This window comes from Paralichthys olivaceus, chromosome 7 (genome assembly GCF_024713975.1).
Source record: "Paralichthys olivaceus isolate ysfri-2021 chromosome 7, ASM2471397v2, whole genome shotgun sequence".
NCBI lineage: Eukaryota > Metazoa > Chordata > Actinopteri > Pleuronectiformes > Paralichthyidae > Paralichthys > Paralichthys olivaceus.
Window position 1 is genome coordinate 256,149 of NC_091099.1, and position 24,878 is coordinate 281,026.

Genomic DNA, 24,878 nt, shown 5'->3' on the forward strand with positions numbered 1-24,878 from the left:
CAAATCCCGACGTATTTGAATCCTGATTTATTTAAATCCCGACGTATTTGAATCCTGATTTATTTGAATCCTGATTTATTTGAATCCTGATTTATTTTTCTGTTTGTGTGGAATCAGCTGATCAGTCAGATCGTGGCTCCAGGCCGATGACATCACGTGTTCACACCTTTACACATGTGGGACAACAGGTCACAGTGAGCTGCAGGGGGCGCTGATCAGTCGAGTATATCAAACTTTAATGACACTTCATGTTACAAACATTAATGTCTTACCAACATAGAAAACTCTTCCTGTGAACAATCCCACAGTGCAACAGTTCAGGGTCCGTACAGAAACGTGGCCCCTACACGTTCGTCGAGGCCCTCCTGAGTTTGTGCAGCTCCAGCTGACTCTGGCTGTGGAGTTTACCGTCTGTGGCAGCGCCCTCGGCTCGCTGCAGCTCTAAACCGTTTAGATGCGTCTCAGAGGCCAAGCGTGAGTCAAGGCCGCCTTGCAGGGGCCCCAGGGGGCCATAGTGAGAGTATGCTGGGATGAAGGTGGAGGTGTAGTAGAGGTGTCGGGGCAGGGAGGGGCTGTGGGGGTAAAGGGGCTGTGGTGTGGAGTAGGCCCCGTGCCCATCCCCCCCACTCTGAGATGAGTAATTAGATCCTTTTGTTTTGTCCGACGACGTGGCGATCTCAGCCAGCGACCACAGTTTGGGTTTAGGGGCCGAGTTTGGCCCCTGGATGGTGGCGCAGGAGTCTCTTTGCTCCTTCAGCGAGCTCGACGTGCGCTCCAGCTCCGACGCGCTCTGCGCCCCGAGTGGTGAGTTTTGAGGAGGGGTCCCTGTGCAGCCGGGGACGTGGGGCCTCCTGTCCACCGACTCTTTAAAGTCCAGATCAACGTCATTGCTTCTTCCATCTCTGAACATCTGATCAGTGGAGTCCAGAACCGAGGGGCGACGGCCGCCAGCTACACAACAACACAACAACAGAGGGGTCAGTCAGAGATTATACACACAGACACACACACACTCAGTTCTCTCTCTCTCACCTGCCTCGCTCTTCGTCTTCTCTGACTCCTCGTCTTCATCGTTCCGCTCCAGGTTGATGTTGTCCTCCTCCTCCTCATCCTCACTCCGGTTCCGTGGCGTCCATGTCATCTTGTTCTCCTTCTTCAGCCGCCGCCGGGCATTGGCAAACCAGGTGGACACCTGAGTCAGGGTCATCTTGGTGATGATGGCGAGCATGATCTTCTCGCCCTTGGTGGGGTACGGGTTCTTGCGGTGCTCGTTCAGCCAAGCCTTCAGCGTGGCCGTGGCGTCACGCGTGGCGTTCTTCCTGTAGGCGGGGTCACAGTACGGGAAGGGCCCCAGGGTCCCAAATGGGTGGTAGTCTAAGGAGGGGGAGATCCCTGAGGACGGGTCGTACCCTGGACTCTGAAAGAACCGGGGGGGGGGGGGGTCATACTTTGTGACTTTTCTCAATTTATTTCTTTAAATTAAATTAAGTTTAAAATCTTTAAATTATATAAATTCGATTTAACTTAATAAGATAAAATAAAACCTAATGATGCACACAGTTGTTACAGCAGCAGCTCAGAGGTAGAGAATAGAAATATTAAAAGGGTTAGGGTTAAAAAACATTTACATTATTTACATTCTCTCTGTAGAAGTGTTTTTTATATAAATGTTAGTGAATCAAGTGGCTCAGGATGATTACATAGAAAAACACTTTGCACATAAGAGAGGTTGTGATGTTTATTATATTTGTATTATTATATAAGTTTAAAACAGTTTTCCACAAAAAATAGTGAAAGTAGATAAACCAGGGAAGAATAATTCTGGATGTTGTGAATTAATTTAGATTTTGTTTTATTTCATGGTGTTTTAAATTAGTTTGATGTAATTCAGGATCTAAGACGTTTCTCTTAATGAGACTAATGCAGTGAAATAAAGGTTCACACACACACACACACACACTCACACACACTCACACACGCACACACACACACTCACACACACACACACACTCACACACACACACACACGCACACACACTCACACACACACACGGAGGAGAGCTGCTCTGAGTCATTTTCCTCCGGAAACATCTCAGCGCTTCTTCTTCTTGTTTTTATTATGTTTAATTATTATTATTATTATTATTGTGTTTATTATTATTACTGTTGTTTTTATTATGTTTAATTATTATTGTTGTTATTATTAGTATAGTATTGTTGTTGTTAATAATAGTATTCTTCTTATTATTACTTTTATTATAGTTACTGTTGTTTTATTATGTTTAATTATTATTGTTGTTATTATTAGTATAATATTGTTGTTGTTAATAATTGTATTCTTCTTCTTATTACTTTTATTATAGTTACTGTTGTTTTATTATGTTTAATTATTATTATTACTGTTGTTTTATTATGTTTAATTATTATTGTTGTTATGTTTATTATTATTACGATTATAATTAAGTTAGAAACAATCACTCACCATGAACGCACTGAGGCTCTCGGCGGCCCGCGCCTCTCCTCCTCCGGCTCCTCCGGCTCCTCTGTACCGGAGGTTCAGGTTGAAGCCGGGAGAAGTCGCTGATCCCGGGTACGGGGCGAAGGCGGAGCCCGAAGAGGAGCGAGTCAGCTCCTCGGTCCTCGGGGCCAAGAGGAGGCCGGAGCTGAAGGACGGAGCCGGAGGAAGAGTCACAGACACGGAGGGCTGGAGGAGAAAAGCCCGAGGGTACGACATGACCACCGACCACATGCACACTGAACCACTGGTACAGAGAGGAGGAGGAGGAGGAGGAGGAGAGAGAGATGGAGAGAGAGAGAGAGAGAGAGAGAGAGAGAGAGAGAGAGACCGAGAGAGGAGGAGAGAGGAGGAGAGAGAGAGAGAGAGAGAGGAGGAGAGAGAGAGAGGAGGAGAGAAGGAGAGAGAGAGAGAGACCGAGAGAGGAGGAGAGAGGAGGAGAGAGAGAGAGAGAGAGAGGAGGAGAGAGAGAGAGAGAGAGAGAGGAGGAGAGAAGGAGAGAGAGGAGGAGAGAGAGAGAGAGAGAGACCGAGAGAGGAGGAGAGATGAGGAGAGATGGACGGAGAGAGAGAGAGAGAGAGAGGAGGAGAGATGGAGAGAGAGAGAGGAGGAGAGATGGAGAGAGAGAGAGAGAGATGAGGAGAGAGAGAGAGGAGGAGAGAAGGAGAGAGAGGAGGAGAGAGAGAGAGAGAGAGACCGAGAGAGGAGGAGAGATGAGGAGAGATGGAGAGAGGGAGAGAGAGAGGGGGAGAGATGGAGAGAGAGGAGGAGAGAGAGAGAGAGAGAGACCGAGAGATGAGGAGAGATGGAGAGAGGGAGAGAGAGAGGGGGAGAGATGGAGAGAGAGGAGGAGAGAGGGAGAGAGAGACCGAGAGAGGAGGAGAGATGGAGAGGAGGAGAGATGAGGAGAGAGAGACCGAGAGAGAGAGAGAGACAGAGAGAGGAGGAGAGAGGAGGAGAGAGAGACCGAGAGAGGAAGAGAGATGGAGAGAGGAGAGGAGGAGGAGAGAGGGAGAGAGACAGAGTGAGGAGGACAGAGAGAATAGGAAGAGGAGGGAGAGAGAGGAGGAGAGAGGGAGAGAGAGGAGGATAGATGGAGAGAGAGAGGATGATGGAGAGAGAAAGGGAGAGAGAGGAGGAGGAAGAAGAGAGGAGGGAGAGTAGAAGAGAGGAGGAGGTGCAGTAACTTCACATCATCAACTCTCCTGCTCAGTTGGACCATTGAACTTGTGTTTGCTCTGAGACCAAAGAGTCCAGCAGCATGAAGAGAGGAACCAGGCGTGAAGACAATGGAGGACAGAAAGGACACGTGTCTCCGCTTCTCTGTTCAGAGTGAGGAGCAACCAAACCCAGACTGTGCTCCTCCAACAGGAGACGCTCATGTCCCATCAGACAGCGTCTCCAGAGCTCCAGCAACCGGTTAATGATCCTCACAGATCTCAGACCAGCAGCCAGAGCAGCTGCATCGTCCCTCATAAACTACTGACCCTGCCCAGCAGGGGGCGTCCACACAGGCTCCTGCAGCAACCAGGAGACACTTTGAACTGGTTGATCCTTCGTCGTCCACACTGTGAAAAGACGTGTGCACTCAGTCAGTCTCCTCAACATGGACGACCTCACTCACTTCTTGTGGGCGGCTGAGGGGGAGAGCGGTCGTCCTCCAACCAGATCATTCGATCATAGTCTTCCTATCTGCCGAAGTGTCCTTGGGCAAGATGCTGAACCCTGAATGTCCCCGCTAACAGACGCACTGTTCTGTGAAGAGATCTAGAAATACAAACCATGAACCATCACCTCTCACAGTCTGGAGGACAGGAAGTCCCCACACAGCAGAGATTTCTGGTGTCCATGTCTCCAGGTCTCCATGTCTCCAGGTCTCCAGGTCTTCAGCTTGTCAGGTCTCCATGTCTCCAGGTCTTCAGGTCTTCAGGTCTCCATGTCTCCAGGTCTCCAGGTCTTCAGCTCGTCAGGTCTTCAGGTCTCCATGTCTTCAGGTCTTCAGCTCGTCAGGTCTTCAGGTCTCCATGTCTCCAGGTCTTCAGCTCGTCAGGTCTTCAGGTCTCCATGTCTCCATGTCTCCAGGTCTTCAGGTCTTCAGGTCTCCAGGTCTTCAGGTCTCCAGGTCTCCATGTCTCCGGGTCTTCAGCTCGTCAGGTCTCCATGTCTCCATGTCTTCAGGTCTTCAGGTCTCCAGGTCTTCAGGTCTTCAGGTCTCCATGTCTCCATGTCTTCAGGTCTTCAGGTCTCCAGGTCTTCAGCTCGTCAGGTCTCCATGTCTCCAGGTCTTCAGGTCTTCAGGTCTCCATGTCTCCATGTCTCCAGGTCTTCAGGTCTTCATGTCTCCATGTCTCCAGGTCTTCAGGTCTTCAGGTCTCCATGTCTCCATGTCTCCAGGTCTTCAGGTCTCCAGGTCTCCAGGTCTCCAGGTCTTCAGCTCGTCAGGTCTTCAGGTCTCCATGTCTTCAGGTCTTCAGCTCGTCAGGTCTTCAGGTCTCCATGTCTCCAGGTCTTCAGCTCGTCAGGTCTTCAGGTCTCCATGTCTCCATGTCTCCAGGTCTTCAGGTCTTCAGGTCTCCAGGTCTTCAGGTCTCCAGGTCTCCATGTCTCCGGGTCTTCAGCTCGTCAGGTCTCCATGTCTCCATGTCTTCAGGTCTTCAGGTCTCCAGGTCTTCAGGTCTTCAGGTCTCCATGTCTCCATGTCTTCAGGTCTTCAGGTCTCCAGGTCTTCAGCTCGTCAGGTCTCCATGTCTCCAGGTCTTCAGGTCTTCAGGTCTCCATGTCTCCATGTCTCCATGTCTCCAGGTCTTCAGGTCTTCATGTCTCCATGTCTCCAGGTCTTCAGGTCTTCAGGTCTTCAGGTCTCCATGTCTCCATGTCTCCATGTCTCCAGGTCTTCAGGTCTTCAGCTCGTCAGGTCTCCATGTCTCCATGTCTCCATGTCTCCAGGTCTTCAGGTCTTCAGGTCTCCATGTCTCCAGGTCTCCATGTCTCCAGGTCTTCAGCTCGTCAGGTCTCCATGTCTCCATGTCTCCATGTCTTCAGGTCTTCAGGTCTCCATGTCTCCATGTCTCCATGTCTCCAGGTCTCCAGGTCTTCAGGTCTTCAGGTCTCCATGTCTCCATGTCTCCATGTCTCCAGGTCTTCAGGTCTCCATGTCTCCAGGGCATAACGAGTGGATGATCTTGCTCCGTCTTCAGACTGAAGAAAGGCTGTGAGGACGTACGTGTGTTTCCCATAAAGTCCTGAACATAATAAAGACGTGTCCTCTTGTCCTCTTGTCCTCTGAAGAAGACAGAGTCTGAGTCCTGTCTAAAATAATCATCACAACTGTGACGTTTTGAATCTTTGTGTTTTGTCTGAAACAGGAAGTGAGAGTTTCAGTCTGACGTATCCTGAGTCACATGACGAGCTGTGACCTCGTCCAATCAGCTGCTGAGGTGTGTGCGCTCAGTGTTTAATCTGATTAGAGGGTTAAAGCAGCAGGTGGGGACGGGGGACGCTCCTCTCAGCAGGACCCTTCGTTCCCTGGAATCTGAATCTGTCTCTTGATCGTCTCCTCTGGCGGAATCAGTCGGGTTGTTTTGCAGACGAGGATCCAGAGGATCCAGAATCCAGGTAAGAGCAGAACCTGGTGTCCTCCAGGTGTCAGGCCGAGCCGGTCGTCTGAGCGATCAAACCTCGGTTAGTTGTATTCTTCACTAATGTGTGAAAAACTTGATTTAATTTAAAAAACTTCAGAAAGACATTTAAAAAATCGTTTAAAACAACAATCATCATCGTTTCATTATTTAAAACCACATGCTAATCACTGTCAGGACTGGGACTACAGTTCCCATGATGCTCTGAGGGACAGGAAGTGTAATGTTGACATGTGAGTGATTGTTGTTTTGGATGAAATCAGACAAAAGTTGTAACCATCATGCATCACGTTCATTCAGAACTACATCAATCATCACATTTGATTTGTCTCATGTTCAGTTTGTCTCATGTTCAGTTTGTCTCATATTCAGTTTGTCTCATACTCAGTTTGTCTCATGTTCAGTTTGTCTCATATTCAGTTTGTCTCATGTTCAGTTTGTCTCATGTTCAGTTTGTCTCATGTTCAGTTTGTCTCATGTTCAGTTTGTCTCATGTTCAGTTTGTCTCATGTTCAGTTTGTCTCATGTTCAGTTTGTCTCATATTCAGTTTGTCTCAGATTCAGTTTGTCTCTTATTCAGTTTGTCTCATATTCAGTTTGTCTCAGATTCAGTTTGTCTCTTATTCAGTTTGTCTCATACTCAGTTTGTCTCATGTTCAGTTTGTCTCATACTCAGTTTGTCTCATGTTCAGTTTGTCTCATACTCAGTTTGTCTCAGATTCAGTTTGTCTCTTATTCAGTTTGTCTCATATTCAGTTTGTCTCATCGATGTCAACAAGCAGCAACGTCCTCTGTCCTTCACTCAACAAGAGTCAAACTACAGAGACACTTTCTGAGCAGTAACTGAAGCTCAGAGTCACATGTGAGGATCCGTCTCCAGGACACGAGGACAATAGATGCTGGTGAACTGAAGACATCAACACAACAACTGATTCTCTACATTAGAAGAAACAGTTTGTGACTTCCTGTTTGAAGAAAAAGTCAAACACACCTGAGTCAGACAAGCTCCTGTTCTTTCAAAATAAAAGCAGCTGATATGACTGTGATCACTTCCTGCTTGCAGTGACGTTCAGACACTTATACTGAAGGAATCTTCAAAACATCTCGTGTGTGTGTGTGTGTGTGTGTGTTGAATCCTGATGGATCTGATGGATCTGATGGATCTGATGGATCTGATGGATCGGAGGAAAGAAAAGGAAAAGTCTGAATCTGCTTCCACGTCTTTCTTTCATCTGGACCTGAGCTGCTGTGAAACCCGTCCACAGACTCAGACTGTGAGTCGAGACCCAACGAGCCTCTGAATGACTCCTTGTTGACAGAACGTTCACACGTTCACAGTGGAACGTTGAGGGAAATCTGTTTCCTGCCTTCTTGTGCTCCAGACTCTTTTGTGAAGATTTTCACCTGAGAGAAGAACTTGTTTGTTTCCCTCGTCAATGATCTGCAGCCATTCACAGATTCTTTAATTGAAACGCTCTGGTTATTAGTTGTTATGAGTGTGAGCAGCAGCTCCTGTTATCTGAGCTCAAACGTAATTACCCCCGCTGGGATTGTTGCGTCAGAGATGAAGAGACTGAGCACGTGTCGAACGTCCGTCATCGATCAGCTGATCCATCAATCGCTTCGATCTATTGAACGAGTTTTTACATGAACGACTTCTTCTAAGATGAAAATGATTCAACTTCTTTTCTCTTGTTGACGCGTAAACGTGAAAAGTTGAATGTGATTCAGTGAAGAAATGATGTCATCATTTACACCAGTCACATGACTGAAATGTCTCTTGACATCCTGTCGTCATGGTTTTTTTAATGACGTCTCTTCTGCCGTGATGTAATGACACCTGACTGGAGACTCAGCGCCCCCTACTGTTTATCAAAGGATCCTCAGACACGGTCCAGACCAACTCACCAACATTTAGTCCAGAAGAGGAGTTCTGGTTCTGGATCAAACTGAACCTGGTTCTGTTGGTTCACAGTGAAAACACTTTGTTGGACCAATCACAGGAAGTAGAGACACATTCAACCATAGAAGAAGAAGGAGAAGAGGAAGCAGCTGCAGTCTTCACCTGCAACGATAAAATGTTGGAACCACGAGGACGTTCATTTGAAGAAGCTCCTCCTCTCGACTTTCAGCCATATTGAAATCCCCCCGGACTCTGTTGGACAGGACGCGTCGCTGCAGCTGATTGGACGATGATGTCCAGAGGCAGCCGGCACAACAAACTGTCTATTTGTATAATTTGAAACATTTTAAAAATAATAATGACGATTGTAATGATTACTACCATCTTTGTTCCTTGTTTTCTTTTGGAGGGCGGCGCCCTATCGCCCCCTATTGACCCGCCATCTCTCTTCTCATTTTCAGTCAAACTCTCGTCGACCGTCAACGACTCTCAGGACAATGGAGGAAGATTTCCATTCTCCTGTGAATGTTGACATCCTGCGCTCTGACGTGACACAAGACGAGCAGGATTCACATCCGGTCCCAGGACTGGACCGAGTGTCCCAGGATCAACCGAGCCAGAACCGTGAGAGTCTGACAAAGCTCCATAACCCACTGAGTCCTCGCTGTGATCTGGAGGTCAAAGGTCAAACAGAATGTCGTCCAGATTCCTCTGATGGTCCAGAGGGTGGAGGACATTTAACTGAGTCTGACCTGAGCCCAGTCAACCTCCTGGATCAGTCGGGACCAGATCCTAACAGAGGTGAGAGTAAACAATAAACTTGTTTCTGTACGAACATACATCAAACAAATAATCCTTTTGGTTTATGACCTGTACTGCAGTCAACCACCAGGGGGAGATTCATAGAGTTTGGCCTCACGCTCTGTTCACTCTTCTGGGTTCTGTGGTGCCCTCTACAGGAACTCTACAGTAACATGTGTGACACCCCCCCCCCCCTGTGTTTACATGAAGCTTCACCTCAGGACGGCGAGCATCAGGTCGTCCATCATTCACACCGTGACCTGACCACCGCAGCAGCCAATCAGGACGGAGCCGGGGAGTCGTGTGGCAGCATCCCGGCGCTGGTTGTCACTCAGGCAGATGAGGTGAGAGCAGAGCATGATGGGAAGTGAAGACGAGCGTCTCATGTATATTCATGTTCTTTGTTTAAACGCTGTGTGATCAGGTTCAGAGCCGGACGCTGTGACAGCTCCTCTTCTTCATCTTCTTCTTTCAAACCTCTGAGCCGAGGATGAATTCAGACCAACGTTTAGAGCGTCTCCGTTTGTTCTCACACTCGTCTTCCCTCTGTCAATCATCATCTGTCAATCATCATCTGTCAATCATCAGAGCAGTAGTTTGACCTCGTGTCATCAATAAGAAGAATCAGCCTGGTTTCATCCTCAGTGTTTTAATTATACAGATGAAGCAGTTTGAATTAATAATCAATTTTCAGTGAGTTGATTAATTGATGAATCTGTGAGTGAAGGTGTGGACCAGAGGATGGTGATAATGATTCATTAATCAATAATCACAATGATCATCAGTGTGAAGCTGGAGACGCACGGTTTCCCCGGACCAACAGCCGCAGACAGATCCTGGACCTGGTTCTGGACCTGGACCTGGTTCTGGTTCTGGACCCGGCTCGGTCCCCTCTCATGAACTCAAGCCATACATGGTGTGATGTCATCAGATGCTCAGGAATCATTTGAATTTCAATGACACACACACACAGTTTCATACGACGACTAACAAACTGTTAATAATATAGAAACTCGTGGTGAAAGTGTCAAAGAGACGTTTTAGTTTCATCTTCTGAGAAATGATTTTAAAATGAATCAGAAGCTCTAAATCAAACTGAACGAAACAATTTCAAATCTGAAATAAATGTTTTATGAATCACACTTAAAAAATCTGTTCAAGTGAAAAAACCTCTTAAAATGGAGGAATCGACTTTGACTGACAACTTTCACATGAACTGTTGTTCCCGAGCACATACATGACACATGACACATGAACACAGACATCACATCTGCTTCAGCTGCTTTTATTTAGAAAAAATTTGATCGTATACAAAAAATTTAAATCCCATCGTAAATCAAAGTATTTTATTTTAAAACGGTATCGATGTGTTTTTCCACAGTTTGAATATTTGACTCATAGTTTGTACGTCAGTGTGTTTTACACTGAAACAACACGCTAAACACGCTACAACACGTGAACACGCTGTAAACGTGACGCTCTGTGTGAAGATTCAGTCTGAACCAGGAACCTGTTAATATTTACACTGTGGAGATAATGAACTGACGTCGATGAGGTGTGTCTGTGTGTGGCAGTAATTAGCTCTCCTGGGACGCCCGTCCTGAACACTTAAAGGACAACTGTGTCTCTGCGAGATGTTAAACTGCTGCTGCTGAAGTCTGCTGCTGCCTGAGGCCTAATTGTCCTCAACAGGCCGAGGCAGCTCATTCGCTCTGAGCGGCGAGTGAAGATGAACGCCACTTTCAGGCAGACGGACGTTTTGTGTAGTGTAAACACTCTGTTTATGCTAATGCTGCCGCGTGAGGGACACGAGCGCAGACTGGAGCCGAGAGCTGGACGTTCATGTCCCAACCACAAACATCAGAGACGTCCAACTTCATCAAACTCACATGTGAAGAGAAATTCCTGCTCAGACTAAATGTTTGCACTTTAAGTCCCTGAAGATGTTTTCAGACCTGAACTGAACCACACACATGTCCCTCACATGTCCCTAACATGTTCCCCACATGTCCCTCACATGTCCCTAACATGTTCCCCACATGTCCCTCACATGTCCCTAACATGTTCCCCACATGTCCCTCACATGTCCCTCACATGTCCCTAACATGTTCCTCACATGTCCCTCACATGTTCCCCACATGTCCCTCACATGTCCCTCACATGTTCCCCATATGTCCCTCACATGTCCCTCACATGTTCCCCATATGTCCCTCACATGTCCCTAACATGTTCCCCACATGTCCCTCACATGTCCCTAACATGTTCCCCACATGTCCCTCACATGTCCCTCACATGTTCCCCATATGTCCCTCATATGTTCCCTCACATGTCCCTCACATGTTCCTCACATGTTCCCCACATGTTCCCCACATGTCCCTCAAATGTTCCCCACATGTCCCTCACATGTTCCCTCACATGTCCCTCACATGTTTCCCATATGTCCCTCATATGTTCCCTCACATGTCCCTCACATGTTCCCCCACATGTCCCTCATATGTTCCTCACATGTTCTGTATGTGAGAACAAATGTCTGAGTCAGTGTCTCTGGACGTGTTCTGGATCTTCTCCTGCAGTAAAACATCTGGAACCTTCTCAGTGAGTGAGTGGGCGTGTCTCTGAGGTTTCTAACACGTGACGGACGTGAAACTGAAGAACACAAATGTCTCAGGATGAAGAAGAGGAGCCGTACACGTAGAAGACGAAGACGTCCGCTTGGAAAGACGAGGAGGTTCCAGATGTTTTGGTGATGAGGGCCGACGCCGTGTGGACGAGCTGTAAACAACAACACTGATCTTTACACAGCAGAGTTCGTTGTTGTGAACGAGTCGGACATTTCTGAATATTTTCCAGAGTTCACGTGGTGAACCACCCCCACAGTCACGACCCCTCAGAGGGTCCTGAGCCGTGGATTGAGAACCACGTGTCAGAGCTGGTGAAAGCAGCTGAGAGGATGTGAACATCTCGTGCTTTTACTTTGAATTAAAACATATTTGAATGAGTCGCCTCAGATATGATGAATAAATTATTGGTATTAATACATATTGATGAAAATAATATTCAGTTGTTTCCTGTGCGTTTCAGTGTCCAGCTCCAGGGGCCGTGGTCGGGCCCCCGTTGAGTCCGGCACCATCAGAGCCTCAGAGAGCGGCGAGGCCTGCACACCAGGTGGCCCCTGAGAACCTGTTCACAGATCTGTGCTCCAGCAGCGATGGAGGAGACATGACCTGCTGCGATCTCCTGTCTCTCCGCAGCGACTCTGTGTCTCTGGGCAGCGAGACGTCTGTCTCCAGGAGGGTGAGTGAGACACGCCCGTCCCATCTCACATCATCTGTGAAGACGTTTCATGTTTTTATATCCAATTGATAAGACGACAGGATTTATATCAATTTAATTATAAATCAGCTAATTTGTCTTTTTCCTGTTTCTCATCAAACTACTGCAAAGCATTGTGGGACAACACTTTCTCCTCTCATAGAGGACGGCTCTACGTCGACCTCTATGAGAAACATGTTAATTAATCCAACACGTTTGTTCCATCACGCCTGGGTCAGGGTTGCTCTTCCTGCTCTCCTCTTCTTGTTCCTTCTCCTCCTTCTCCTCTTCTTGTTCCTTCTCCTCCTTCTCCTCACAGTTAGGTGTAAATTAACAGAAGCTTTATTTCTTCTGCTGTGATATAAAATGATGACGAGCTCCTTGTCGGGAGGAAGCTGACATTGTTTGGACGAGTTTAAAATCCTCTCAGTCCGAGAGAAACCACAGACAACATGCGAAGAGGGGAGGAGGACTCATGAAAGAGATATGTGGAGGAAGATGTGGGGGGACATGTGGGGGACATGTTGAGGAAGATGTGGAGGAAGATGTGGGGGGACATGTGGGGGACATGTTGAGGAAGATGTGGGGGGACATGTGGGGGGACATGTGGGGGACATGTTGAGGAAGATGTGGGGGGACATGTGGGGGACATGTGGGGGGACATGTGGGGGACATGTTGAGGAAGATGTGGGGGGACATGTGGGGGACATGTCTACAGTTCAGTTCATCAGATTTTTACTGTGTTGAATTAGTTTTTTTTGTCTTTTTGACAAAGACGTTTCAGTGAAAACATGAAAACCTTCAGTTTTCAGCTGATGAGTCCTTAACTGACATTTATCAGCTTCAGTGTTTGTTTGACAATTTAATTTTACAGAAGAAACAATTTAGAAAAGATGAAGATTTAAATTCATATTTTACGCAGTAGTTGAGTAAATGTACTCTATTACTTTGGAACGGCTGCAGGTTCAGCATCGATGTCGTTAATTGTCGTGTCTTTGTGATGCAGAGTGAAGACGACGACACCAGGAGCGTGACGGCCTCCTCCGTCACGGTGAGTACACACCAACACTGTTATACTACGTGTGTGTCTATTTTGTTGTACTCACTGTTTGTTAGAGATTCTTATCTCTTTCACACACACATACAACAACCATCACTGTTGCTATGGTAACTCCTGTGTCAGTTTAGTCTGAACATGAACATCAGGTTTCACACCTGATGTTCTTCAGACCACGATCCAGAGCAGACAGTCTGGGTCTGCATCAAACTGAACCTTTCAAGAGACCAAAGGATGTTTTCCACGTGGGGACAAAAAGAAAAGAGAGAAGTGAACTGAGCACTAATGGAACTCTCTGGTGTGACGTGATCCAACACTGGTCCAGCAGAATCCAGACGTCAGTGGTTTGTTGTGTAGAGAAGAGGCTGCTCTGTCAGTAACGGTTCCACCGGGTTCTCCAGTCTCTGTTCCACAGGGTGCAGCTGGACCCTCTGGAGAAGGCCTGGTTGAGGAGCTCAGCTCTGGGGAACATGGCGGCTCAGCGGCAGTTGCTCGCTCAGGAGCCCGGCCTTGTGGTGAAGAAGGTAACGACACACACAGGAAACTACAGTTACACAATGTTCACAACAACTGACACAGAGGAACCAATCAAATGTTCCTGTCAGCCAATCAGAGAGGAGGAACTTCTCCATGATTTAAATGATGAATGAAACTTGTTTTGTTCTCTGCTCGCGTCAGGACTTCATCACAGTGAGTATCTCATGACTCTTCACGATGAACACTAGCTACAGTTGAACTGAAACTCAAACGTCAACTAATGACGTAACAATGAGTCCGACACCGTGATGAACCCGGAGATAAATCTGCCTCCTCCTGTTCATCAGCTCTGCGTTAAGTCTCGTCGCTCCGTCACTGAAGCTCCACACACGGCAGCAGAGCGGACGAGGGCTTAAGGAAATGAAACGTTCAAAGAGCAGTAAACAAGTCAGTAATCGGCTGGTTCAGATGAACGGAGGAGACGGGGGGGGGTGATCCTATTAGTTTAAATCCGAAGACGATGATGAAGACAAATCCCATCAGGCACCGGGACAGATAAACCACCGCTGCCATAACAGGACATTAAGACACAATAAGACTTGACTGCTCAAATAAAAATGGATGAGTTTACATCTGCCTTTTTAAAACTATCACTGTGACCTTTGACCTTTGACACAAAAACATACCTCCAGCCACCAGGTGTCGCTGGTGAAGATTTATAAAAACTATGTCAAACAGAAGAAGGTTTTATTCAGACGTCAAAATGTTGAGGTGACATTAGTGATGTCATCGAGGGGCCTGAAATCAACCAATGAACAGGCAGCAGCTGCTTTTATTCAATTTCAATTCAATTTTATTTATATAGCACCAATTCATAATTTACATTATCTCAAGGCACTTTACATTTAAAGGTCAAGACCTTAAAACAATATTAACATAGAGAAACCCAACAGTTCCCACAATGAGCAAGCACAGGCGACTGTGGAGGAAAAACTCCCTCATTAACAGGGAGAAACCTCTGGCAGAACCAGGCTCAATGTGGGCGGTCATCTGCCTCGACCGGTTGGGGTGAGGAAAGAAAAGTAAGGGGGGAGGAAAGGAGAGATGGGTGGAGAGCGGGGGAGAGAAGAGAGAGATGAGGTGGAGAGAGAGAGACCGGTAACAATTAGGCACCATCAGTATCAAGGCTAACCATAACAATAACAATGTATAGATCTACAACATGACTAGATATATTAATGAATTGCTGAGTTCTTGTAATAAATGAAGACAATGGTGATGGTGGTCGTTGTGGTCCTGTAGTCCCGGTGCCGGAGTTATCTGAAACGATAACATGTATGACGATCATGATCATGTTTTTCATGATGTCACAGTTTCTACACGTGTGTTTTGATGTTGTTCACGTGATCGTCGTCTGTTTGCTTCCTCCTCCTGGTGACGTCCTGAACCATCATACATGAAGGGGGTGAGTCATCAACAACCACAAAGTGTGTGTGTGTGTGTGGGGGGGGGGGGGGGGGGGGGGGGGGGGGGGCAGGAAGTAGAAACAGGAAGTAGAACTTGGTGTGGTAACCTGATCTGTGCAGCCGTTGGCCGAATCGAAATGAGACGACCTGGTCTAACTATTGCGTTACCAGCTTGTCCCGCCGTTACAGCCGTCGCCTAGCAACAGAACTGTGGACGGAAACTGTTATTCATTTAAAAATACATTTGCACCTCCTCCTGCACCTCCTCCTGCTCATCCTCCTCCTGCACCTCCTCCTCTGCTCCTCCTCCTCCTGCTCATCCTCCTCCTGCACCTCCTCGTCTGCTCCTCCTCCTCCTGCTCCTCCTTCTCCTGCACCTCCTCGTCTGCTCCTCCTTCTCCTGCACCTCATCCTCCTGCTGCTCATCCTCCTGCTCATCCTCCTCCTGCTCATCCTCCTGCACCTCCTCCTCTGCTCCTACTCCTCCTGCTCAACCTCCTCCTGCTCATCCTCCTGCACCTCCTCCTCCTCCTGCTCCTCCTCCTCCTGCACCTCCTCCTCTGCTCCTCCTCCTCTACTCCTCCTCCTCTGCTCCTACTCCTCCTCCTCTGCTCCTCCTCTGCTCCTCATCCTCCTGCACCTCCTCCTCTGCTCCTCCTCCTCCTGCACCTCCTCCTCTGCTCCTCCTCCTCTACTCCTCCTCCTCTGCTCCTCCTCCTCCTGCTGCTTTCACACATGCTGCGTTAACTCCCGCCCGTCACACAAACAGCCGACAGCGGCCCACAGCAGTCGGTCACTGCTGGTTCTCCCTCCTGATTGTGTCCCAGGACGAAGGAGGCTGGAGGAGCTGAGGCTGACACGTGTCATGTCTGAAAAATAAATCTCTGCTCATACTTTTCACATCACTGCTCCTCGAGTATCTTCTGTAACTAAGCAAGAACGGCAGAGGAGACAATCTACTTCCTGTTTACATCACAGGACATGATGTTATGATCAGGTGTGATAGTGTGGGCGGGATTATTACTGAGGTGTGTGTGTGTGTGTGTGTGTGTGTGTGTGTGTGTGTGTGTGTGTGTGTGTGTGTGTGTGTGTGTGTGTCAGTGTCACCAATCGTCCATTGACCAATCGTGTTGACATGAAGATTTGAATCCATCACTCATTACATATTAACTCATTTCATTCTATTTTCACTTCCTGTTTTTATTCATGTTCACTTGTGTTTGTGTGTTTTTATAAAATCTCCTGTTTCTGTCGTCTTCTGTTTGTTGCTCGCTCCTCGGAACTCGTCTAGTTTGTAAGTTCACTGTGTGTTGGTGCTTTTAGTGACACTGACTGTCTCTGATTGTATACTACTACTAATATTACTACTACTTCTACTAATAAGTGTATTAATAAAGCACAACTAGTGATTTAATAGAAATGATGCAAATAAAATCAAATTAAGTTATGAAAAATGTTTGTAGGAATATCGTGTGTGTGTGTGTGTGTGTGTGTGTGTGTGTGTGTGTGTGTGTGTGTGTGTGTGTGTGTGTGTGTGTGTGTGTGTGTGTGGCCTGCAGATAATCAATAGTTTTGTTAAATCAATGACGACTTCATTCCTTTGATATGTGGAAATACTTTCCTCAGAACTCTGAGTGTCTCAGAGAAAAGCTGCAGCTCATTTAAATAAAATCCTGCTTTGAAGGGAAGTCATGGTTAATTAGTTAAAACACACACTCACACACACACAGAGTAATCATATGAGCTTTAACGGTGGTGTATTTCCTTCAGGAAGTAGACTGCACCTGGACGCCCTCGTCTTTTGTCTTTAATGTGTCTTTGATTTGCCTTATTTTTAACTAACAGTTTATTTTCCATTCATTTCAGAAATGATAAGTGACCTTTCATCGAATTACTTTCATAATTCATATTGTTCAGCTGATCATAATTTGAAATATTAATTATATTTTCTTTGTCTAATTACTGAAGGTTGAATTTATAATTAGTATGGTCAGAATTTACTTTATTTTCTTTTATAACAGGACTTTCATCTTTTGAATCATTCACAACAAAATAAACTGAATGTTTGATTTGAACTGTGTGTGTGTGTGTGTGTGTGTGTGTGTGTGTGTGTGTGTGTCAGACTGCTCTTCACTGGGCAGCAAAGCAGGGTCGTCAGGAGGTCGTGGACATGATGCTTCGCTCCGGAGCCGACGTCAACGTCCGATCAGTGAGTGGTGTGTGTGTGCTCTTGTACACTTTGTCTTTATGAGGACATTTGGTCTGGTCGTCACATTCTGACCCACTTGTCCTGTTGGACGGTTCAGACTTCAGGTGACGTCAGCGTCTTTTGTTTGTGTCTAAATGTTTTTCTGTTTCTCGTCTTTTTCATTATTTGTTTGTTGTCGTCACCGAACGTCAGCACGTGAGTGTTTCTGTGACAGATCAGAGCTTCACTGTCCTCACCCTCTGTCCCTCACTGTCCTCACCCTCTGTCCCTCTGTCCCTCACTGTCCTCACCCTCTGTCCCTCTGTCCCTCACTGTCCTCACCCTCTGTCCCTCTGTCCCTCACTGTCCTCACCCTCTGTCCCTCACTGTCCTCACCCTCTGTCCCTCACTGTCCTCACCCTCTGTCCCTCTGTCCCTCACTGTCCTCACCCTCTGTCCCTCACTGTCCTCACCCTCTGTCCCTCTGTCCCTCACTGTCCTCACCCTCTGTCCCTCACTGTCCTCACCCTCTGTCCCTCACTGTCCTCACCCTCTGACCCTCTGTCCCTCACTGTCCTCACCCTCTGTCCCTCTGACTCTCACTGTCCTCACCCTCTGTCCCTCACTGTCCTCTCCCTCTGTCCCTCACTGTCCTCACTGTCCTCACCCTCTGACCCTCACTGTCCTCACCCTCTGTCCCTCTGTCCCTCTGACTCTCACTGTCCTCACCCTCTGTCCCTCTGTCCCTCACTGTCCTCTCCCTCTGTCCCTCACTGTCCTCACCCTCTGTCCCTCACTGTCCTCACTGTCCTCACCCTCTGACCCTCTGACCCTCTGTCCCTCACTGTCCTCACCCTCTGACCCTCTTTCCCTCACTGTCCTCACCCTCTGTCCCTCTGTCCCTCTGACTCTCACTGTCCTCCCCCTCTGTCCCTCACTGTCCTCACCCTCTGTCCCTCACTGTTCTCACTGTCCTCACCCTCTGTCCCTCTGTTCCTCACTGTCCTCACCCTCTGTCCCTCACTGTTCTCACTGTCCTCACCCTCTGTTCCTCACTGTCCTCACCCTCTGTCCCTCTGACCCTCTGACTCTCACTGTCCTCACCCTCCTTCCTTCTAACCCTCTCTCCCTCTCTCCTCCTCTCCTCACATGCGTCCTTGTGAAGGGGGTAAGTTGTCAATGTTTAATCATGTGTAGATGAGGAGCTGGTGTGTAGAGGACGTGTAGACGACATGTAGATGACCAGTGGACAACCAGTGGACGACTCATCTCTTTGCTCTGACATGTTCTCTGTACTTGATGATAATAGTTAGTGTGTCAGAATGTGGTGAACAAAGCTGTGAGCTGATTGGCTGCGGGAGACATGATGGCGCCCCCTGTTGATGTGGCCTTTACCTCGGAGACTTAATGTGTGTTTACGACCACAGAGACGCTATGTGTGTTCTGCACGTTTGACGTGTTCACACTCGTCAGTAGATGTCGGTGATTTGACAGCGTTTAGCCCAAAGTGATGACATCACACACAGGAGTTTGACACAATCATCTCTGAACATCTGGATTTCATCATGAACGGCAGCGTCCTGGTGCACGGACTGAGACATCATCGCTACACGGGCGTCTCCACTGACGTTTGTTCTCCACATCAAAGCCACCAAAGCCCATTTACAGTCACGATGAAGACGATGTTCTTTAAACTTCAGACCCGTTCATCCGCTGCGTCCGTCATTTAGCTGCAGTCGGCTGACGTCGATGGAGCTTTTGTTCGTCTCCAACACTGACAGGATGAAGGACAGCTCATCCGCTGGGACTCGACTGTGTTAATGTGAACAAACATCCAGGAAACCACAAGGAGACAAGATGATGGACACACACACAGATGTTTCAGGCAGAGAAACCAAAGAAGAAGAATCAGTGAGATTGAGGTCGACAGACGCCGTCTTTTTCTTCTTCTTTTGTTTCATTTGATGATCTGAGATTAATTCTTAAGTTCCTTAATAATTCATCAAAATCAGCTGGATCTTTATGTTTTATTTTATATTTAGTTCTTCAAACTAAATCTGTAGTTTTATTAAAGGTAACGCTGCGTTTCATTCTGTTGCCTGTTGGTGGCGTCATATCCTCTTTGTGCATGTGTGAGTGTCGTGTTTAGTCAAATGTGACTTTTATCCAGTTTGAAGTTTTTAAATCCTGATGGTTTGAAACTGGATTCACTGAAACAAACTGAATCTAAACAAAGTCAAAACATCAGAGATTTCCAAACTTCTCATGTGACTGAAAATATCGTTCTTCACAGGGTCACACAGCTCTGCACCTCGCCGCCATCCACGGCCACCAGCACGTCATCCACGCCCTCGTCAACACCTACAGTGAGTCAGTGCCTCCACCTGCAGTGAGACAATAGACTCAGACTGTCACCTGGTCCAGTCTATCACCTGGTCCAGACTATCACATGGTCCAGTCTATCACCTGGTCCATACTATCACGTGGTCCAGACTATCACATGGTCCAGTCTATCACCTGGTCCAGACTATCACATGGTCCAGTCTATCACGTGGTCCAGACTATCACATGGTCCAGTCTATCACCTGGTCCAGACTATCACATGGTCCAGTCTATCACATGGTCCAGTCTATCATGTGGTCCAGACTATCACGTGGTCCAGACTATCACCTGGTCCAGACTATCACATGGTCCAGTCTATCACGTGGTCCAGACTATCACATGGTCCAGTCTATCACGTGGTCCAGACTATCACATGGTCCAGTCTATCACGTGGTCCAGACTATCACGTGGTCCAGACTATCACATGGTCCAGACTATCACATGGTCCAGACTATCACGTGGTCCAGTCTATCATGTGGTCCAGTCTATCACCTGGTCCAGTCTATCACATGGTCCAGTCTATCACATGGTCCAGTCTATCACCTGGTCCAGTCTATCACATGGTCCAGTCTATCACATGGTCCAGTCTATCACCTGGTGCAGATCCAGTCTATCACCTGGTGCAGATCCAGACTTCACAAGCCGTAGAGGTCAGAGGTCAGAGGTCTGGTGCGAGGATGTGCAGATAGACAGCAGAAGAGAGAAGCGTGTGTCAACAGATTCATTCCACAGTTATTATTAATCAATAAGTCAAATGTTATTTGTATTGTCCATGTCCACAAATCACAATGTGTCTCATAAGACTTTAAGTGGAAGTTGAGACCTTCTCTGTTCTTAACCCAAGTGAACGAATGTTCAACAGGAGCTTTTCATGCGACTCGTGTGTTTGTTGATGAAATGTTTTTTTCATGTTATAGATTAAACTAAAGCAGAGTGTCCTGAACTATTGTCTCATCAATGACCGACAACAGGACATTACAACACGTCTTCAGTGGGAAAGAGAGCGTCACCGTAACGTTGTCTCTTTTTGTCGACAGATGCTAAAACCAGTGTCAGAGATTATCACGGGAAGACGGCTCTTCACTACTGGAGCGGCTGCAGTGACGTCTTCGCCTCAGCAGAGTCTCAGTCAGGTGAGAGACAATGTTTCACAGCTCGTCCACAACAAAACTCATCTTATCAAACAAAGTCACCATCTGAGGATTAGTTACTTTTCAATCAGGACGTCTCCTGTTTTAATATGATAAATAATGAATTCCAACCAAACTGATCAGAAACACTTGAACAAACATCAGTGAAATGACAGAAACCATCTTTGACAAACATTTAAATCTACTTTGATTTTTTTGGTTTGGTCGATGTCCCATCTGCTAACATGGAGGAGGAGGGTTTCTGAACTTTACTGCAGCTAGACACCAGGGGGCGATCAATACGCTGTGTGCTGTGTGTATGATGCTGAGAGGAAAGAGTTCTGTTGTTTAATGATTCTGAACTAATGTGTTTCAGGTGAGAGGTTTAGTCGAGGCCGGCGGACGCAGCGTTACGTTCTGCCCTCGCTGCTGTTGACTCGTTCTCGGAGTCAGGGTCAGATCAACCTGGAGTTTGGGGCGGGTCCTCAGTCGTCCATTTATGACATGTTGGACCTCCATGTCTGACATTTCCCTCCTGCTGGGAAATCTACACAGACGTTCTTCTCTGGATCAGCTGACCTGTCCTGCCACACAGGACCGACACACTTCTGTGTTCGTGTCTCTCAGCGTTCAGAGAGGAACGTTCTGTCGACACCTAATGTTTTAGAAATGTGCGTTATCAAGATCAAAGTTAGTTTGAACATAGAAAACGTGCAGCAGCCTCCTGAGTCCTCCCTGAGCGCCGCAGAGTGGCGGCCGTCTGTCACTGTGCCGCAGTGTTTCTAAAGGTTTACCCAGCAGGCCTGGAGGGAGCCGCAGGAGGCGTCCTGACAGACGGTGCTGGTGGAGGACGTCGGGCCTGGACACCATCAGTGCTGCCATATGAGAGGAAGTCAGGAACCAGTCAGCACACGCCGTCTCAGGATCACGTTTCCAGAAAATAACAGAACATGAAACGAAGTCACCTGACACAGGAGATGTCCCGCAGATCAGCTGTCTGTCCGGCCCTGCAGCAGGCTCACTTTATTAGGAACAGCAGACCAACTCCGCCTCCATGGAGGTGTCACCGCTCGGCTGCACTAAAGAGACGTTAGCGTCGTCGTGGAGGCTGATGAATGTGTTTAATCCGCCTACTTTCTCACCTGCACTCGACCAATCCCTGACTGAGGTGGCTGTGATGTCAGAGTGATGTTGTGAACAGGGATCTGCTTCTTGTGTTGTTTTGTGCGATTGTGTTTCCTGTTGTCACTTGGGGGGGGGTAGGGTAGAAGTCTTTCTTTTTACAAGTGTTTCGTGTGGTTGCCATGGTAACATCATGATTGTACTACGAGCAGCATCATCCCCTTCCCCTTTACAGTACTTCACAGTACTACAGTACTCCACAGTGCTCTACAGTACTACAGTACTCCACAGTACTCCACAGTACTCCACAGTGCTCTACAGTACTTCACACTAGTTCAAATGCACCAAATGTCCTCGTGGTTCAAACATTATATCGTCTGAGGTGAAGACTGCAGCTTCTTCTTCTTCTTCTATGGTTTAATGTGTCGCTACTTCCTGTGATTGCTCTAACAAAGTGTTTTCACTGTGAACCAACAGAACCAGGTTCAGTTTGATCCAGACCCAGAACTCCTCGTCTGGTCTGAGGAACCGTTCACAGCTGAATTTTCTGAAGTTCTGAAACAAACCAGGTGTGAACGAGTGCGTTGAGTGAAACTGAGATTTTCTCTCTTCCTTCTTCTTCTTACAATAAAACTGTTGTTTTTTCAGTGTAAATCTGATTTTAACGTTTCTAGATTTCAAACAAATGAATAAAAGGATTTATTGTCAAAAGGTTCTTTGAAGCGTCTTTGATTTCTCTGAACATTGTGACGACTCTGTTTTCTAACTGAGCTGTAATTATGAGGAATGTCTGAACGTCTGTGCTTCAACAACAACGATTATTCATCAGATGCTAATTTCATTCGACACGTTTCTCAGAAGCAGCCGGAATGAAGGGAACACTTGTCGAGGGTTTGATTCCCTCCGTGAACGCGCTCGGTTGTCAGGAAGTGTGAAGAGCCATTGATCACATTGTGTTTCTGCGTGTTTCCACCAGAGCAGCAGAGACGGTCAGCGTGTTCTTTGAGGAGCAGTCGCAACATTCAAAGGTTTTAATCCACTGAGCTACAGACTCGTTGATTCAGAGCAGATCTGGTTTACAGACAAAACACAGAAGAAATCCACCGAGGGAACAAGAGGCTCAACAGATCCGTGCTTTAACAGGTGAACATGTGATGATGTCATATCGGAGTGAATCTGCTCATTGTCTTGAACTGATAAAACTTCATGTTTTCACAAAGGTCGCTTCATTGTTTCTCTTTTCAAAACACTTTTGATTCTTTATTGTTATTTCACGTCTGTTCGTCGATTTCAATCTGAACTTTCCCTGGTTAGCTTAGCTTAGCATAAACTTGATTTAGAGGGCAATATTCAACTTGAAAGAATAAAGATGAGTAAAAGAAGCGATCTGAGCTTTGCATCAAGAATGGAAACGGATGGATGGATGATTGATGGATGATTGATGATGGATGGATGATGGATGGATGGATGGATGGATGGATGGATGATGAATGGATGATGGATGGATGGATGGATGGATGATGAATGGATGATGGATGATTGATGGATGATGGATGGATGGATGGATGGATGATGAATGGATGATGGATGATGGATGATGGATGGATGGATGGATGGATGGATGATGAATGGATGATGGATGATTGATGGATGGATGATTGATGGATGATGGATAGATGATGGATGGATGATGGATAGATGAATGGATGATTGATGGATGATGGATGGATGGATGGATGGATGATGAATGGATGATGGATGATGGATGATGGATGGATGGATGGATGGATGGATGATGGATGATTGATGGATGGATGATTGATGGATGATGGATAGATGATGGATGGATGATGGATAGATGAATGGATGATTGATGGATGATGGATGGATGATAAATGGATGATTGATGAATGGATGATGGATGGATGATGAATAGATGGATGGATGATGGATAGATGATGAATGGATGATGGATGATTGATGGATGATGGATGGATGATGGATGGATGATGGATAGATGATGAATGGATGATAAATGGATGATTGATGAATGGATGATGGATGGATGATGAATAGATGGATGGATGATGGATAGATGATGAATGGATGATGGATGATTGATGGATGGATGATGGATGATTGATGGATGATGAATGGATGATGGATAGATGATGAATGGATGATAAATGGATGATTGATGAATGAATGATGATGGATGATGAATAGATGGATGGATGATGGATAGATGATGAATGGATGATGGATGAAGAAAGAGAAGCTGGTGAAAACAGCAGAGGATCTTTTCTCATGTGTGAGTTTAAAAACTCTTGTCCTTCTTCTTCTTCTTCTTCTCTCCATCATGTGATTGCAGAGCGGCGGTCAGTCCGTCTGTTGATAAACTGTCCAATCAACGATGTGATCATGTGACCCTCAGGTTGGTAATGAGGTCTAATGCCGGCGCCCGGGTGATAATTCCTCTCTGATCACACGTTGAGCTTCGTAATGAGACGAGCAGAAAATCATTATTTGGTGCTCAAACAGAAAATGAGTTTGGTTCTGAGTCTGAGGAGCAAACACGAGAATGTGATGATTTAATTACAGCTGAGAGATCCGGGGATGAGGGGGGGGGGATCATGTGAGTTCTCTCGTTGTCACGTTACACATCATCTGAAGTAAATATACAGATCATCTGAAGTAAATATACATATCATCTAAATATACACATCATCTGAAGTAAATATACATATCATCTGAAGTAAATATACATATCATCTGAAGTAAATATACATATCATCTAAATATACACATCATCTGAAGTAAATATACATATCATCTAAATATACATATCATCTGAAGTAAATATACACATCATCTGAAGTAAATATAC

At 46.6% G+C, this 24,878-nt stretch overlaps 3 protein-coding genes and 1 long non-coding RNA gene across 9 annotated transcripts; 3 read left to right on the top strand and 1 right to left on the bottom strand.

The window, feature by feature from the left end:
* Positions 1-219: 219 nt before the first annotated feature.
* irx5b (iroquois homeobox 5b) lies at positions 220-3,519 on the bottom strand. The gene is made up of 3 exons (XM_069528415.1): positions 2,483-3,519; positions 1,033-1,417; positions 220-951 (listed from the first exon to the last, which is right to left on the bottom strand). Exons 1-3 carry the CDS (start codon positions 2,747-2,749, stop codon positions 344-346), a joined length of 1,260 nt encoding a protein of 419 aa, XP_069384516.1. The 5' UTR covers positions 2,750-3,519; the 3' UTR covers positions 220-343.
* Positions 841-1,598, top strand: LOC138410821 (uncharacterized). The gene is made up of 2 exons (XR_011243439.1): positions 841-977; positions 1,085-1,598. It is a non-coding gene; the product is annotated as an uncharacterized lncRNA (long non-coding RNA).
* Positions 3,520-4,271: 752 nt separating the features above from the next.
* Positions 4,272-6,019, top strand: LOC138410818 (uncharacterized). 2 transcript variants are annotated; one of them, XM_069528418.1, is made up of 3 exons: positions 4,272-5,589; positions 5,662-5,734; positions 5,881-6,019. In XM_069528418.1, exons 1-2 carry the CDS (start codon positions 4,420-4,422, stop codon positions 5,728-5,730), a joined length of 1,239 nt encoding a protein of 412 aa, XP_069384519.1. In that variant the 5' UTR covers positions 4,272-4,419; the 3' UTR covers positions 5,731-5,734; positions 5,881-6,019. The 2 variants fall into 2 exon arrangements, with proteins under 2 accessions (XP_069384519.1, XP_069384518.1); XM_069528417.1 differs by having other exon boundaries at positions 4,272-5,734.
* LOC138410817 (ankyrin repeat domain-containing protein SOWAHC) lies at positions 5,968-22,702 on the top strand. Of its 5 annotated transcripts, none has more exons than XR_011243437.1 (10): positions 5,968-6,130; positions 8,518-8,857; positions 9,068-9,201; positions 11,939-12,151; positions 13,176-13,220; positions 13,628-13,750; positions 17,292-17,385; positions 19,651-19,723; positions 20,777-20,872; positions 21,246-22,702. XR_011243437.1 is itself a non-coding variant. In XM_069528412.1 (10 exons), exons 2-10 carry the CDS (start codon positions 8,554-8,556, stop codon positions 21,392-21,394), a joined length of 1,224 nt encoding a protein of 407 aa, XP_069384513.1. In that variant the 5' UTR covers positions 5,968-6,130; positions 8,518-8,553; the 3' UTR covers positions 21,395-22,702. The 5 variants fall into 5 exon arrangements, 4 of the variants coding, with proteins under 4 accessions (XP_069384513.1, XP_069384510.1, XP_069384511.1 ...); XM_069528412.1 differs by having other exon boundaries at positions 17,292-17,378; XM_069528409.1 differs by lacking the exons at positions 19,651-19,723; positions 20,777-20,872; positions 21,246-22,702 and adding an exon at positions 17,571-18,304 and having other exon boundaries at positions 17,292-17,378.
* The last annotated feature ends 2,176 nt before the right edge of the window (positions 22,703-24,878 follow it).

What these genes read in the sequence shown, in the direction of transcription:
- irx5b (XM_069528415.1), bottom strand. Translation starts at nt 2,749, where the DNA reads ATGTGGTCGGTGGTCATGTCGTACCCTCGGGCTTTTCTCCTCCAGCCC. An exon ending in AGAGCCTCAGTGCGTTCATG is followed by an intron (nt 1,418 to 2,482) that starts GTGAGTGATTGT and finishes CGGTTCTTTCAG; the next exon opens with AGTCCAGGGTACGACCCGTC. An exon ending in GAAGACGAAGAGCGAGGCAG is followed by an intron (nt 952 to 1,032) that starts GTGAGAGAGAGA and finishes GTTGTTGTGTAG; the next exon opens with CTGGCGGCCGTCGCCCCTCG.
- LOC138410818 (XM_069528417.1), top strand. Translation starts at nt 4,420, where the DNA reads ATGTCTCCAGGTCTTCAGGTCTTCAGGTCTCCATGTCTCCAGGTCTCC.
- LOC138410817 (XM_069528409.1), top strand. Translation starts at nt 8,554, where the DNA reads ATGGAGGAAGATTTCCATTCTCCTGTGAATGTTGACATCCTGCGCTCT. An exon ending in GGGACCAGATCCTAACAGAG is followed by an intron (nt 8,858 to 9,067) that starts GTGAGAGTAAAC and finishes GTTTACATGAAG; the next exon opens with CTTCACCTCAGGACGGCGAG. An exon ending in CCGGCCTTGTGGTGAAGAAG is followed by an intron (nt 13,751 to 17,291) that starts GTAACGACACAC and finishes TGTGTGTGTCAG; the next exon opens with ACTGCTCTTCACTGGGCAGC.